Source organism: Pelodiscus sinensis, chromosome 22 (assembly GCF_052426305.1).
Source record: "Pelodiscus sinensis isolate ZL-2025 chromosome 22, ASM5242630v1, whole genome shotgun sequence".
In the NCBI taxonomy this organism is placed as follows: Eukaryota; Metazoa; Chordata; order Testudines; family Trionychidae; genus Pelodiscus; species Pelodiscus sinensis.
Window position 1 is genome coordinate 22,787,547 of NC_143073.1, and position 14,103 is coordinate 22,801,649.

Sequence of the window (14,103 nt, forward strand, 5' to 3'; positions counted from 1 at the left end):
TCCCGTTTTCCCATTGGCTGAGAACCCTGATACTTACCATCTGGGGGGCAGAGCACGGAGCAGTGGGAACAAGTCCCTGTAGGAAAGCTTAGCAGGGACTGACTTCACCAGGGCTCTTTATGGCGCCTGTTGTCAAACTAGGCAAATCTCCCGATGAGCTGGGGTACCCCCGGGAGGGCTCTGTGCGCCCCTGGGGTACGTGTCCCTAGCGGAGAGCCACTGCTCTAAGGCAGCACACCTCACTTCCCCCCACAGCCAAGCACTTCTCACTCCTTCCACTGTCCGAGAGCTCAGGACACACCCAAGGGTGCTGGCTCCCATGGAGGCACCGTGCTCCCAAGGCCCTGGCTGAGGCACTAGCCCGGAGGTGCTGGAGCAGGGCTGGCAGCACGGTTGTGGAGCACAGAAGCGACTCAGTGGACTGAGGTTTCCTGTGTTGAAATGAGGGTGAGAAGGACCCTGCACATCTCACCAGTCAGGATGTAACAGCGACAGGCAGATGAGCCCAGCAGACAGTGCGGGGGAGGGACAACTTGTTCCATCTGGTAGCAGAGAGTTCCACTGGCACCAGCTTCTACACCCTGGGAGTCAGCAACACCGATCCCACCCTCCTGAGCCAGCCCGGCCCTGCCCTGGAGACAGAGCCTCCTGCTGGGGAAAAGCCCCATATTCCATTCCCCACCCTTCTGTGTGATCTCTGGCCCCACAGATCGGGCTGCCCTGGGCGCCGTGACCGCAAAGTGAAGACAAGACACGTAGCAGCTGGCAGCAGCCCCTGACCGTGGGGCATTTATACACGGCACCCGGCCCTTGCTCAGAGCCGCGCTGGTTTAGCCTCCGGCCACAATTCTGCAATTTCCACGGCTCCCGTTCATCTCGGTTTCCCACCCTGTGGAGCAGAGGCCCTGCCGCAGCCCATCCGGCACCACGGGCCCCGTCTCTAAGAGGGACTCAGCCCAGCCTGCACCAGGTTCCCTGAGGCCGCGATTTCCCATCTCTCTCTTCCTCCCCTGCCAGGTGTCCTCAGATCCCGGCTCCTCGGCCCCCAGCTGCCCCTGCCATGCAGCCCCTCCGGATCGTCAGCACCGGCCTGGCTCTGCTCAGCCTCCTGCTGCTGCTGCTCGCCCTGGGCTCCAACCACTGGCTGGTGATAAACAGTGAAGTCATTCTGGGGTTGTGGCAGTTTTGCCACAATTCAATCTGTGAAAAATATCCTGCAGTGTCAGGTAAGGGCAGGCGGCTCTGCCAGGGATCCCACCGCTGCCACCAACCAGCTCCACTGGGCACAACCCTGACTTCCTGGGTTCTTTCCCCGCTTCTGGGAAGGAAGAGGGGTCTAGTGGTCAGAGCAGAGTGGACTGGGAGCCAGGACTCCTGGCTTCCATGGGAGTTTGCTGCAGGGTTATTCTCTATGTAACCCTGATCTCTCTTGGCTCCTCAGATTATGTTGGCGCCACCAGGGCTTTCCTGTTCCTCGCCATGATCGCTGGGGGGGTCTCCAGCATTGCTGTCATCACCTCGTTCTTCCGCTCCCACCTCGGCCCCGTGCCCCTCACCCTGGTCTCTGCTGTGGGCAGCTTCAGCGCAGGTACCGCGCCCAGGGGGCCTCCCCCCAACCCCAGTCCTGGAGAGCTCTCCCCAGGCCAGGGACCACGCTCAGGGCTCTGGCAGCTCCCCCTGGCGGCAGGGGCTCTGGGGCTGGGCATGGGCTGCACTAACCGGGTGTCCGTGCTCTTCTCTGTGCCCTAGGGCTCTGTGCCATGATCGCCATGGCCGTGTTCACAGCAGAAGTGGCCTTGGTCACAGCAGAAATAACCGTGGTCACAGCCGAAATGGCACGCTTTTGGACTCCAGACCAAGGCCAACTCCCCACCTTCTCCTACGGCTGGTCCTTCGCCCTCGGCTGGGCCTCCTTCCCCCTCTTCCTCCTCACCGGTGAGTACAGCACTGGGAGCGGGTCCCCAGGGATCTCTCACCTGGCGCTGAAATGCAGCTGAGTCTGGGGCAGAGCTCAGGGCGGGTTTATAGAGGGAGCCCTCTCCGGGAGCTGAGATTCAGTCCTCCAGGGATGGGACATGGGGACTCCTCGCCGGGCGCTCACATTCAGCCACCTCTGGGGTGGTCCCCATGGGGGCTGCTCCCAGGGACCCAACACCGCACTGAGCCCCAGTCCCTGCTCTCCCCAGGTGCAGTGACAATGTTCATCCCCAAGGACCCCTCGAGCTGAGCCTCAAGCCGCGCTGGCCGGAGGCTGGACGGAGCCAGCAGCATCATGGAGCTGATTCCCTGAACAGCCCAGAGCAGATGGCAGATAGAGGGGGGAGTGTGCAGCCTTGGCCCCTCTCAGCCCCGGCCTCTTGCTACCATGGGGGCCCCCCACCTTCAGCTGTCCCCTCCAGCTGTGTCCCCCCTGCCTCTCCCCATACGCACAATGCAGCCCCGTCCTTTGGCATCCAACCCACAGGCTTTGTACAGACATTACACAGATCTCTTTCTAAAGCATCGTGCCTGGGGATTTTATGGTGTTTGAAAGGGAGTCGGACGCCTGGGTTCTGTCCCCGCCTCGGGGAAGGGAGTGGGGTCTATGGGTTAGAGAGAGGGGGGCTGGAGGCCAGCACTCCTGGGTTCTCCCCCCAGGGGGCAGGGCGTGATGCTGGTTGGCGTGGGGAGGAAGGAGGGACACGATCTCCTGCCCTGGCCAGGGGCAGCGTGAGGCTGAGCGAGGGGCGGCCCTTGGCGGGTGCTGAGCCCAGGGCGCAGCCTGGCCAGGAGGGAAATGGCAGGAAATCCCCGGCCCTGCGGTTCGGTGACTCTGCTCGGAGCCGGCGCTGGGCAAAGGGAACCGAACGGCACCGTCTCGTCTGGAGCGAGTCTCCCATGAGCCTCTGGGGCATCGCAGAGTCCTACTGGCCCCACGGCCCCTTCCCCGTAATCCTAGGAACGGCCAGGCTGGGCCAGGCCTCGCGGCGCCATCTCCCTGGGGGGCGATGCCCAGCGGCCAGCCCTCGCCAACGCCCTTAACTCCGCACAATTGTCCCACCTCAGTCTCTCCTGCGCCAGGAGCTCAGGGGCTGGGGGCCGTGCACAAGCCACATGCCAGCTGGACACAGGGTCACAGGTGTGGCTACATACCCCAGGGGTGCAGCAGGGACGCGCACACACACACACACACACACACTGACTCAGTGTGGGCACTTCCGGCCAGGGGTCACCGGTGAATCTGTTCCGTGGAACCTGGGAGATCATTGGGGGCCCACCTGGCTGAGGTGTTTGGGGGCACTGGGCCCTGTTGCGGGGGGAAGGGACTGGGTGAGTGCCAGCCTCGGGAGTGGGCCCGATCCTTTCATGGCAGTACACAGGCAATCCAGGAAGTTTTTGGAGAATGTTGTGGATAAATCATGGAAGGGATCCTTAAGGAATCCATATTGAGGCACTTGGATGAGAGGAAAGTGATTAGGAATAGTCGGCATGGATTCACAAAGGGCAAGTTGTGCCTGACCAATCTGATTAGCTTCTATGATGAGGTAACTGGCTCGGTGGACATGGGGAAGTCAGTGGATGTGATATACCTTGACTGTATCAAGGCTTTTGATACGGTCTCCCACAATATTCTTGCCAGCAAGTTAAGGGAATGTGGATTGGATAAATGGACGGTAAGATGGATAGAAAGATGGATAGAAGACCGGGCCCAGCGGGTAGTGATCAATGGCTCGATGTCAGGATGGCGGTCGGTTTCTAGCAGAGTGCCCCAAGGTTCGGTTCTAGGACCGGTTTTGTTCAACATCTTTATTGATGACCTGGATGAGGGGATGGATTGCACCCTCAGCAAGTTTGCGGATGACGCTAAGCTGGGGGGAGAGGTAGATATGCTAGAGGACAAAGATAGGGTCCAGAGTGACTAGGACAAATTGGAGGATTGGGCCCCAAGAAATCTGATGAGGTTCAACAAGGACAAGTGCAGAGTCCTGCACTTGGGACGGAAGAATCCCAAGCATTGTTACAGGCTGGGGACCAACCGGTTAAGTAGTAGTTCTGCAGAAAAGGACCTGGGGTTACAGTGGATGAGAAGCTGGATATGAGTCAACAGGGCGCCCTTGTAGCCAAGAAGGCTAATGGCATGTTAGGTTGCATTAAGAGGAGCATTGCCAGCAGCTCCAGAGATGTCATTATTCCCCTTTATTCGACTTTGGTGAGGCCGCATCTGGAGTATTGTGTCCAGTTCTGGCCCCCCCACTACAAAAAGGATGGGGACGCATTGGAGAGGGTCCAGCGGAGGGCGACCAAAATGATTAGGGGGCTGGAGCATATGACCTACGAGGAGAGGCTGAGGGTACGTCTACACTACAGCGCTAGTTCGAACTAACTTAGTTCGAATTAGTTAATTCGAACTAAGCTAGTTCGAACTAACGCATCTAGAACTAAAAACTAGTTCGAACTAGCGTTTTGCTAGTTCGAACTAGTAAGTCCACATTGAGTGGACTCTGAACAGGGCTTAAGGATGGCCGGAAGCAGTGCCGGCAGGGCATAAAAGGAGGACTTAGAGCATGGAGATACTGTCTCAGGCTAGCCGAGGGCTGCGCTTAAAGGGTCCCGACCCCCACCCCGGACACACAGTTCTAAGGGGTGCCCCGCTTGCAAAGAAGTTCTGGCTTGGAGTGCCCTGAGTGCCCACACTGGGCACATCACACCACTCGGCCATCAGCCCGGCTGCACTTGCCGCAGGCTGCCATCTGGGGAGAGGGAGTAATTGGGGGGCTGCAGGAGAGCTTCCACCCCCAGAAGCCCGCAGAGCCAGCCCAGTCCTCCCCATCGGGGGCTCGTACCCCATTCCTCCCTCACCTCCTTCCACTTACCCTTCCTTAGCCCCCCTTCTTCTTGATGTACAAAATAAAGATAACGTTTCTTCCAACATTGACTCTGTCTTTATTGAAAAAAACTGGGGGAGACTGGGAAAAGGAGGTGGGAGAGGGGAAGAGAAAGGCTGGGAGAGGGGAGGGCAACTAACATGATCAGGGGTTGGGAACAGGTCCCAGATGAAGAGAGGCTACAGAGACTGGGACTGTTCAGCTTAGAAAAGAGGAGACGGAGGGGGGACAGGATAGAAGTCTGTAAAAGCAGGGGTTGGGTGGAGAGGGTGCATTCAGAAAAGTTCTTCCTGAGATCCCATAAAGAAGGACTAGAGGACAGCAAAGGAAAGGAATGGGTAGCAGGCTTGAAACTAGTAAGAGAAAGTGGTTCTTGACAAAGCAAATAGTTAACCTGTGGAACTCCTTGCTGCAGGAGGCTGTGAAGGCTACAACTAGAACAGAGTTTAAAGGGAAGTGAGATCAAGTCATGGAGGTTGGGTCCATGGAGTCCTATTAGCCAGAGGGTAGGAGTGGTGTCCCTGCCCAAAGTTTGTGGAAGGCTGGAGAGGGATGGCACGAGACAAATGGCTTGGTCATTGTCTTCGGTCCATCCCCTCCAGGGTCCCTAGGGTTGGCCGCTGTGGGCAGACAGGCTACTGGGCTAGATGGACCTTTGGTCTGACCCAGGACGGCCATTGTAAGCTCAGGGCTCAGGGTCGGGGGTCTCAGTGGACCCCCTTGATTTTCATGCACACCTGGTCCTGGGTGGCCAGGCTGGCAGCTCTCCTGCCCTAGACGGCCACTTTCCTGTGCCTAGTGCGGAGATCGTGGACAAGGTCCACGATGTCCGCACTAGCCCAGGAAGGTGCCCGCCTCTTGCGGTCCAGGGCAAGCTCCCGGGAGCCGCCAGCCTGGTCCCGGCAAGAGGGGGTGGGCTGGGGGGCATCGGGTGGGTGGCTCTGTGCCGTGCCAGGTGCAGGGTCTGCTAGCTGGGTGCTGGCAGGCTTGCACCTGGCACGGGCACCGTAGCCAGCCCGTGCCCCTTTAAGGGGTCCGGGGCCGGGAGGGGGGCATAGAGTTTCCCTGGTGTTGGCCAGAGTGGCCACCAGGGAAACCTGGGGAGGGCTAGCCTCCCACTAGTTCGAACTAAAGGGCTACACAGCCCTTAGTTCGAACTAGCTAGTTCGAACTAGGCGTTAGTCCTCGTAAAATGAGGTTTACCTAGTTCGAACTAAGCGCTCCGCTAGTTCGATTCAAATTCGAACTAGCGGAGCGCTAGTGTAGCGCATAGGAAAGTTAGTTCGAACTAACGTCCGTTAGTTCGAACTAATTTTCTAGTGTAGACATACCCTGAGGGACTTGGGTCTGTTTAGTCTGCAGAAGAGAAGAGTGAGGGGGGATTTGATAGAAGCCTTCAACTCCCTGCAGGGGGTTCCAAAGAGGATGGAGAGAGGCTGTTCTCAGTAGTGACAGGTGGCAGAACAAGGAGCAATGGTCTCAAGTTGTGGTGGGAGAGCTCCAGGTTGGATATTAGGAAAAACTATTTCCCTAGGAGGGTGGTGAAGCACTGGAATGGGTTCCCTAGGGAATTAGTGGAGTCTCCATCCCTAGAGGTGTTTAAGTCTCGGCTTGACAAAGCCCTGGCCGGGTTGATTTAGTTGGAATTGGTCCTGTCTAGAGCAGGGGGCTGGACTTGACCTTCTGAGGTCTCTTCCAGTTCTATGATTCTATGATTCTATGGGGTCCTCTCACCACCCGGGAGAAAGAAGAAGAGGCCAGGCAGCCCATGTAGCAGAACCAGCCACGCAGGGGCCTCAGCGCGAGGGGAAGGCGGCTGAGGTCTTTGGGAGCGACGGCCGGCACAGGAGGCTGGTCAGCGAGACGAGCCCTGGGGCAGGAGAGAAAAGGTCTGGGCAGCAGCCTCCTCCCTGCAGCTCCTGGGGCACCAGGGTCCCTCTATGCCCAGCCCCGTGCCCCTCCCCAGAGCTGGTTGCATTTCAGCCCCACGTGAGGGATTCCTGAATAACCCGCCCCCATACCCCACGCCAGAGGTGCTGGTCTCCCCGCGCCCGGCGAGTGGCCCTGCAGATGCTGAACAGACCGGTCCAGCAGAGCCCGGGGCCCCCACTCGCTACCTCTCTGCTCTCCGAAAGCCGCCCTTGGGCGCACGGGATCCTGGTTTGGCTCCCGCACGCACAGACCCACGTGAGACATGCCTGGGAGCGGGTCCGCCTTGCAGAGCGGCCTTCCTCTCTGACCCCCGCGGCGCTGCAGAGGGGGCAATTCAGGGCAAATTGCCTAGAGACAGGGCTACTTACAGTCCGAGCCTGGTGTCCTCCTGTGTCAGGCACCAAATCAGCCACATCCAGCACCTCAGCTGGTGTTCCCTGTGCCCCACCCAGCCCCCCCTCGCACAGGGGAGAGGGTATAACCCATCCCCCCCTCCCCCAGACACCCCAGTGCTCCCTGTGCCCCCCAGCCCCCCTCGCACAGGGGAGAGGGTATAACCCATCCCCCCCTCCCCCAGACACCCCAGTGCTCCCTGTGCCCCCCAGCCCCCCTCGCACAGGGGAGAGGTTCTAACCCATCCCCCCAGCTCCAGACAGGTTCTCCCAGTCCCAAAGGACCAGCCCCAGTCCCAGGGCAATTGATACCTCGGATCTCACCCAACAGAGCCGGCTGGGCCGATCCTTTAGGACAGGGGTGGGAAACCTCAGGTCTGGGGGCCGGATGCGGGCCCCAGCTTGTCTGGATCCAGCCCCAAGGCTCAAGCCTTCTCCCAGCACTGGGGAGCTCGCACTGGGCTGCAGCCTTCCCTCCCCGCCCCCCACTGCAGGGCTGGAGCACACAACTCGACTAGCCCCCCCCCCCCCCCCCCGGCTGTGGTGTGTTTCTCCCCCCCTGTGAGGGGTTGTTGGTTCTTTTGCTTCTCACTTGTGTGCGGCCCCCGACTGGTTTTCTGTGGGTCAGCGGCCCCCGGCCTGGAACCGGTTCCCAGTCCTGCTGGGGCCTCTAAAGCCTCCAGGCCCAGGCTCGTCAGTGCGCCCGGCAAAGCTGCTTGGGAAGTGAAGGCGGGAGTGAGGCACCCCAGGCCCTGGCATCCCCTTGCCCGTGTGGAGGGGTCCCGCTGGCGTCCGGTGCGACGGCAGCTCCCCCAGGTCAAGGCACGAGCAAGCGGCCTGTCGGTGCAGGGCTCCCAAGCGGCCCCGGGGGCCTGGCGACTGTCGCTTTGCAGACACTTCCTCCCGTGCGGCTCGGCAGCACTCGCGGGTCACCGTTCGCCGCCTGCGGCTGGTCACTTGCGGAGACGCCGGCACGACAGGTGGCGACGCTGCTGCTGTCGCCCAGAAGCCGATGCCTCAAACTGCAGCCCGGAGCCCGGACTCACCACTTCCCGCCCCAAAACCACCCGGAGCAGAGCAGCACAGACGGGCCCCGCCGAGCGCCCGCAGCCAATGGACGCCCCCGCCGGCGCTCGGCAAACCCGCCGCGAGGGGCACAGCGCTGTCGGCCTCTTCCTGTCGACGTCCAGCACCGACCCACGGGGCGCGGGGACCTGCGGGGAGACAGAGCAGGGGAGGGGAGGGGAGGGGAGGGGAGGGGAGGTCTTTTATTGCCCCAACCTCTGCTGGTGAGAGAGACACACTGGGGGGCCAGCCTGAGCTCTCCTGGGGGGGGGGGACAGGCCCTCAGACACCCCCCCCATTCAGTGCGCCTGGCACAGACTGTCTGGCACACGGAGATAACACCCCTGTCAAGAGACGGTTCCAGTTGAAGCGGCCCCTTAACACCTCTCCAGTCATGGGGGAGGGGTGCAGGTGGGGTTGCAGGTTGGGGAGGGGAGCAGGGGGGTACAGCCAAGGGAGGGGAGCAGGCAGGGAAGTGGTGCAGGTGGGGGAGGGGAGCAGAGGGGGAGGAGTGCAGGTGGGGAGGGGAGCAGGGGGGTACAGCCAAGGGAGGGGAGCAGGCAGGGAAGTGGTGCAGGTGGGGGAGGGGAGCAGGGGGGTACAGCCAAGGGAGGGGAGCAGGCAGGGAAGTGGTGCAGGTGGGGGAGGGGAGCGGGGGCGGGGAGGAGTGCAGGTGGGGAGGGGAGCAGGGGGGTACAGCCAAGGGAGGGGAGCAGGCAGGGAAGTGGTGCAGGTGGGGGAGGGGAGCAGGGGGGGAGGAGTGCAGGTGGGGAGTGGAGCAGGGGGGTACAGGTCAGGATGAGCCCCATCTCCAGCCTCTCTGCCCAGCCCTGGGTTTCTAGCACCAGGCTGGCGAGGGGTGGGGAGGATGGGAGGAGGGAGGGAGGGAGGGGCAGGCCTTGGGCAGGTTTCCATGGGGACGAGGACTGAGCGGGCATCTATGGGAGATGGCTGGGCAGAGGGTTCACCCATGGGCACAGGGCACGGGCAGGCCCAGGGTTGCCCAAAGCCGGGGGGGGGGTTGTTGCTCAACAGAGCAGGGGACACATGGGGCAGATTTCACAGCCAGGGGTGCTGGTCTGTGGGGAGCTCGCCCAGGGGAGGGAATCCATCCGTCTGTCTGTCCGTCCATCCCTGCCCATGCCCCCCTCTGCCTAGCCAGGGATGGAGGGAGGGATCTCTGCCAGGCCAGAGCCTCCCTGCCTCACCCCACTCCCCACCCATGGCCCCAGAGCGAGGGGGAATGGAAAGTGAAGGCGGAGGGGAAAGTGCAAGGGGAAGCAGAGGGGCCCTGCCCCGCATTGCCAGGCAGAACCGCCCCATGCGCCAGACAATTCCCGTATTCTTCTGTGGGGACTGATAAGCCCGTTCCCAGATCCTCCCCTCAGAGATGCTCCCCTCACGGCCCCCCCCCCGCCACCCCTCGGACTCCTGGGTTCCCTCCCCAGCCCTGGGAGGGGCGTGGGGTCTAGCGGTTACAGGGTGGGGTCTGGGGGTCAGGACTCCTGGGTTCTGGGGGCACTGGGGTGGGGGGCACTGGGGTGTCCTGTCCCCAGGGGGTTGAGAGACTCCAGAGGAGCCAAGGGCGGGGGGCAGGGTGCGGGCGTGCCAGGGGCTGAGCAGGGTACGTTACCCAGGGGAGGGAATAGTCGGCTGGGATGGATGGGGGGGGGGGTTGATTATGGGACTTTGCTCCTTCTCTGCCTCCAGCCCCACCTGTGGGAGCAGCCCAGGTACAAGGCTGGGGCTCCGAGCCGGGGTGGGATCGGCCGGACGCAGCCCTCCGAGGGAGCAGGTGCCAGCAGGTGAGGGGAATCGAGGGGGTTCATTTACCTACATCCCCCTAGGCATAGGCCCCACACAGGGGCACAGAAGGGCTGCCCCCCCCCCCCGCATCCTTCCTCACACACAGAGAGCGCCCCCTCCCCTCCCGCCCAGCACACCCATTTCTCTCCAGCACCTGGCCTGGCCCCCACCTGTGGATGGCTGCAGGTCCTGCCCTGCCACGCGGGAGGGGCCGGGCTAAGGCTGTGGGGGACCCTTGGAGGTGCTGGTGGGGGAGGGTCTGGGTGCTGGCTGGTCCAGGGCTCGGCTGGGGGGCAATGGAATAGAAGTGGGGCAGGAGCGGGGAGGACCGGGGAGGGGCCGGCAGGAGGTGCAGGGAGATCAGAGCCAAGGGGGCACAGACCCGGCACAGGGGGGGGAATCACACGCCCAGAGTTCAAGGCCAGAGGGGCCCCTGGGTCCCACGGGTTGTCCCAGCTCCTGTCCGCTGCACCCACGCCCGAGACGGGACCAGCATGTGGCACCCTGAGACCCAGCTGAGCTGTCGGGTGCTGGGACCAGCTGAGCAGAGGTGCCCCCGGAGCACCGTGTCCCAGCCTGGCTTCGCAGTGCACAGCTGGGTTAGGGCTGGCCGGGGGCTCTCCGCCACGCCCGGCTGAGTGGTCTCTGGCCCTGCTGATCAGGCTGCCCTGGGTGCCCTGACCACACAGCGAGGACGAGACACATAGGAGCCGGCGGCAGCCCCTGACCGTGGGGCATCAATAGACGGCACCTGCCCCTTGCTCAGAGCCGCGCTGGTTCAGCCTCCGGCCACAATTCTGCATTTTCCACGGCTCCCGTTCATCTCGGTTTGCCACCCTGTGGAGCAGAGACCCAGCCGCAGCCCATCCGGCACCACGGGCCCCATCTCTCCGTGGGACTCAGCCCAGCCCACGCCAGGGCCCCTGGGGCTGCGATTTCCCATCTCACTCTTCCTCCCCTGCCAGGTGCCCCCAGATCCCAGCTCCTCGGCCCCCAGCTGCCCCTGCCATGCAGCCCCTCCGGATCGTCAGCACCGGCCTGGCTCTGCTCAGCCTCCTGCTGCTGCTGCTCGCCCTGGGCTCCGACTACTGGCTGGTGGGTGACAGAAACATCAGTTATGGACTGTGGAAGAACTGCGGCCCAACAGAATGTGCAGTACTTTCTTCAGTGCCAGGTAAGGGCAGGCGGCTCTCCCAGGGATCCCACTTCCGCCACCAACCCGCTCCACTGGGCACAGCCCCAACTCCTGGGGTTTAGCTCTAGCTCTGGGATGGGAGTGGAGTCTAGTGGTTAGCGTGGAGGGAGGGCAGAGGATGTGGAGCCAGAACTCCTGGGTTCTGGGGAGTTTGCTGCAGGGCTCTTCTCTACATAACCCCTGCTCTCTTGCCTTTACAGAATACTTTGATGCCACCAGGGCTTTCCTGTTCCTGGGCATGATCGCCGGGGGGGTGTCCAGCGGTGTTCTCATCACCTCGTTCTTCCGCTCCCACCTCGGCCCCGTGCCCCTCACCCTGGTCTCTGCTGTGGGCAGCTTCAGCGCAGGTACCGCGCCCATGGAGCCTCTCCCCACTACTCCCAGCCTCCCAACTGTGCACCCCCAGCCAGCCCTGGGGAGCCTCCCAGCCAGGGACCCTTCTCAGGGCTCTAGCAGCTCCCCCTGGTGGCAGGAGGGGCAAGGGCGGGGGGGGAGCTGTGCATGGGCTGTGCTAACGGAGATCTATGCTCTTCTCTGTGCCCTAGGGCTCTGCGCCATGATCGCCATGGCCGTGTTCACAGGGAAGACTGTGGATACCACCCAGGGTATGGTGAACTTCGGCTGGTCCTTCGGCCTCGGCTGGGCCTCCTTCCCCCTCTTCCTCATCACTGGTGAGTGCAGCCCCAGGAGCGGGTCCCCAGGGATCCCTCGCCTGTTGCTCAGATGCAGCTGTCTCTGGGGTGGGGCCCTGGGTGTGTTTCTAGGGGGACCCATCGCCTGGTGCTAAGACGCAGTCCCTGTGGGGTGAGGCAGGGGGCTGGCTACAGGTAGGTGACCAGCTGCCCTGTATTTAAAGGTACAGTCCCCTATTTAAACCCTTCTGCAAGTGTCCCTACTGGTTTTTTTAATGGGCACAATACCCTGTATTTTCTGTCTCTCCCCTCCCATCAGTGCTGGTGGGCAGTGATCCCTGTGAGCTGTGTGCTTGGGTGGCCACCCAGGAGAGATTCAGATGCCCTCCAGCTGATTAGCAGAGCACCCACAGCCAGCAGCGTGTGTTGCTATTGGTGGTACACATCCACACATGTTTTGATGCCCATAAAATTTATTCCTCACATGCTTGGAAAACATTAGAGGGAACACTGCTGGTGGGCTCGAATGCTGGCTGGCTCCTTCGTCACCAGCTGCGCACCCACCAGTGGTGAGCAGGGAAATCCAGGGGCTGCTAAGGAGACTGGGCATGCCAGGCTGGCAGTCGGGCAAGGCTGCAGCAGGCAGGGCCGGCCGCTTCCCCTGCTGGTCCATCCATGTCCCTGCTACGTGCCCGGCCAGCAGGCTCCGCAGCACCTGGTTTCCAGCCGGCCCTGACTGTGTGCTGTGTGACGTAGTGGGGGTGTTGTTACATTCACTCTTTGCTGTATTGTGATGTCTGTGTGTGCACACACCTCAGTTTCCCCCGGCTACTGCGGCACTCTTTGCATAAGGAGGGAGAGGCTGGGCATGACTCACTGCAGATGGGTGTTGGGCCCAGACACCTGAGGGCCAGTCAGGAGATAACTCCTGCCCAGGAAAAGGGACAAAGGGCTGAACCAGGCTGGGGAGGAGAAGGATCATAGGGCAGAAAGGGGGGAGAAGGCCCGAGACCCCTCCCTGGGGATAAGTCTGGCTGCTCTTGGTCCCTGTGTTAACATTGATCCTTGCTAGGCTGTGTCCCTGGGAACTAATAAACCTTCTGTTCTACCAGTCGGCTGAGAGCCCCATTGGGCTGCGGATCTCCCCCTGTCAGCCCCCCCACTCTCCCCACCGATCTCCCGCAGCCAGCCCCCCCACTCTCCCCCACCTCCCCATTCCATCTCTCCCAGCCAGCCCCGCTACCCACCCCCCATCTGAGATCAAGTGTGTCCAGTATTTTTTTTAAATCATCTGGTAATCCTACCCCCAGGAAATCCGAAGGCCCTCTGGTCAGGGGTGCTGGTTCCAAGAAGCCAAGCCCTGCATCCCCTTCCCCCTCCAGTGCTGGCCTGGGGAAGCTTTTCTGGCACTGGGCGGGGAGGGGTTTAGCACCCTATTCACACCCTACAAGCTTAGTTTGAAATGCAAACCTGCAAACATCCTGCAACACACACTCCGGAAAATCATGCCAGTCTAGACGTAGCCGATGACTCCAGGGCTGCAGAATTTCTTTTCAACAAGGCCTCTGTCCAGGTGACCCTACCCTGACCGTTAGGACGGCGTCGTGGCTGATTGCCAGAGAATTCACTTGAACCCGGGTGATTTTACCAGGTGTCCCTTCTTCAGCAAAGGGAAATATGGTCGCTATGGGTGTTGCTCCCAACACCGCCCTGAACCCCAGTCTGCTCTCCCCCAGGTGCAGTGACCATGTTCACCCCCAACACCCCATCGAGCTGAGCCCAGGGGGGCTGGATGGAGCCAGCAGCATCACGAAGCCGATTCTCTCAACAGTCCTGAGCAGGGGGCAGAGAGAGGGGGGAGCGTGCAGCCTTGGCCCCTCTCTACCCTGGGAACCCCCCACCTTCGGCTGCCCCCGCCAGCTGTGACCCTCCCCCCTCGCCTCCCCACAATCCAGCCCTGTCCTTTGGCATCCAACCCACAGGCTTTGTACAGACATTAAACAGATCTGTTTCTAAAGTATCGCACCTGGGGATTTTATGGTATTTGGAAGAGTCGGATGCCTGGGTTCTGTCACCGGCTCAGGGAGGGGAGTGGGGTCTAGTGGTGAGAGCGAGGGGCAGCTGGGAGCCAGGACTCCCTCTATAGCAGGGGCCTGCAACCTATGGCTCTGGAGCCAGACACAGCTCAGTATGGAACCAAGCCATGGCGCTTTTGT

The 14,103-nt window shown here is 61.6% G+C and overlaps 2 protein-coding genes across 2 annotated transcripts; both read left to right on the forward strand.

Moving 5' to 3' along the window:
- The first annotated feature begins 645 nt into the window (after positions 1–645).
- Positions 646–2,476, forward strand: LOC142819628 (protein NKG7-like). Its single transcript, XM_089772581.1, has 3 exons — positions 646–1,588; positions 1,750–1,935; positions 2,187–2,476. Exons 1-3 carry the CDS (start codon positions 1,384–1,386, stop codon positions 2,225–2,227), a joined length of 432 nt encoding a protein of 143 aa, XP_089628707.1. The 5' UTR covers positions 646–1,383; the 3' UTR covers positions 2,228–2,476.
- A 6,583-nt stretch (positions 2,477–9,059) lies between these two features.
- Positions 9,060–13,664, forward strand: LOC106731456 (protein NKG7-like). The gene is made up of 5 exons (XM_075907920.2): positions 9,060–10,059; positions 11,026–11,234; positions 11,456–11,602; positions 11,801–11,926; positions 13,624–13,664. Exons 1-5 carry the CDS (start codon positions 9,917–9,919, stop codon positions 13,662–13,664), a joined length of 666 nt encoding a protein of 221 aa, XP_075764035.2. The 5' UTR covers positions 9,060–9,916.
- Positions 13,665–14,103: the final 439 nt, after the last annotated feature.

Coding starts and splice junctions, on each gene's coding strand:
- LOC106731456 (XM_075907920.2), top strand. CDS start 9,917: ATGGGGGGGGGGGTTGATTATGGGACTTTGCTCCTTCTCTGCCTCCAG. Junction 11,235..11,455: donor AGTACTTTCTTCAGTGCCAG/GTAAGGGCAGGC, acceptor TTGCCTTTACAG/AATACTTTGATGCCACCAGG. Junction 11,927..13,623: donor CCCCCTCTTCCTCATCACTG/GTGAGTGCAGCC, acceptor GCTCTCCCCCAG/GTGCAGTGACCATGTTCACC.
- LOC142819628 (XM_089772581.1), top strand. CDS start 1,384: ATGGGAGTTTGCTGCAGGGTTATTCTCTATGTAACCCTGATCTCTCTT. Junction 1,589..1,749: donor TGTGGGCAGCTTCAGCGCAG/GTACCGCGCCCA, acceptor TCTGTGCCCTAG/GGCTCTGTGCCATGATCGCC. Junction 1,936..2,186: donor CCCCCTCTTCCTCCTCACCG/GTGAGTACAGCA, acceptor TGCTCTCCCCAG/GTGCAGTGACAATGTTCATC.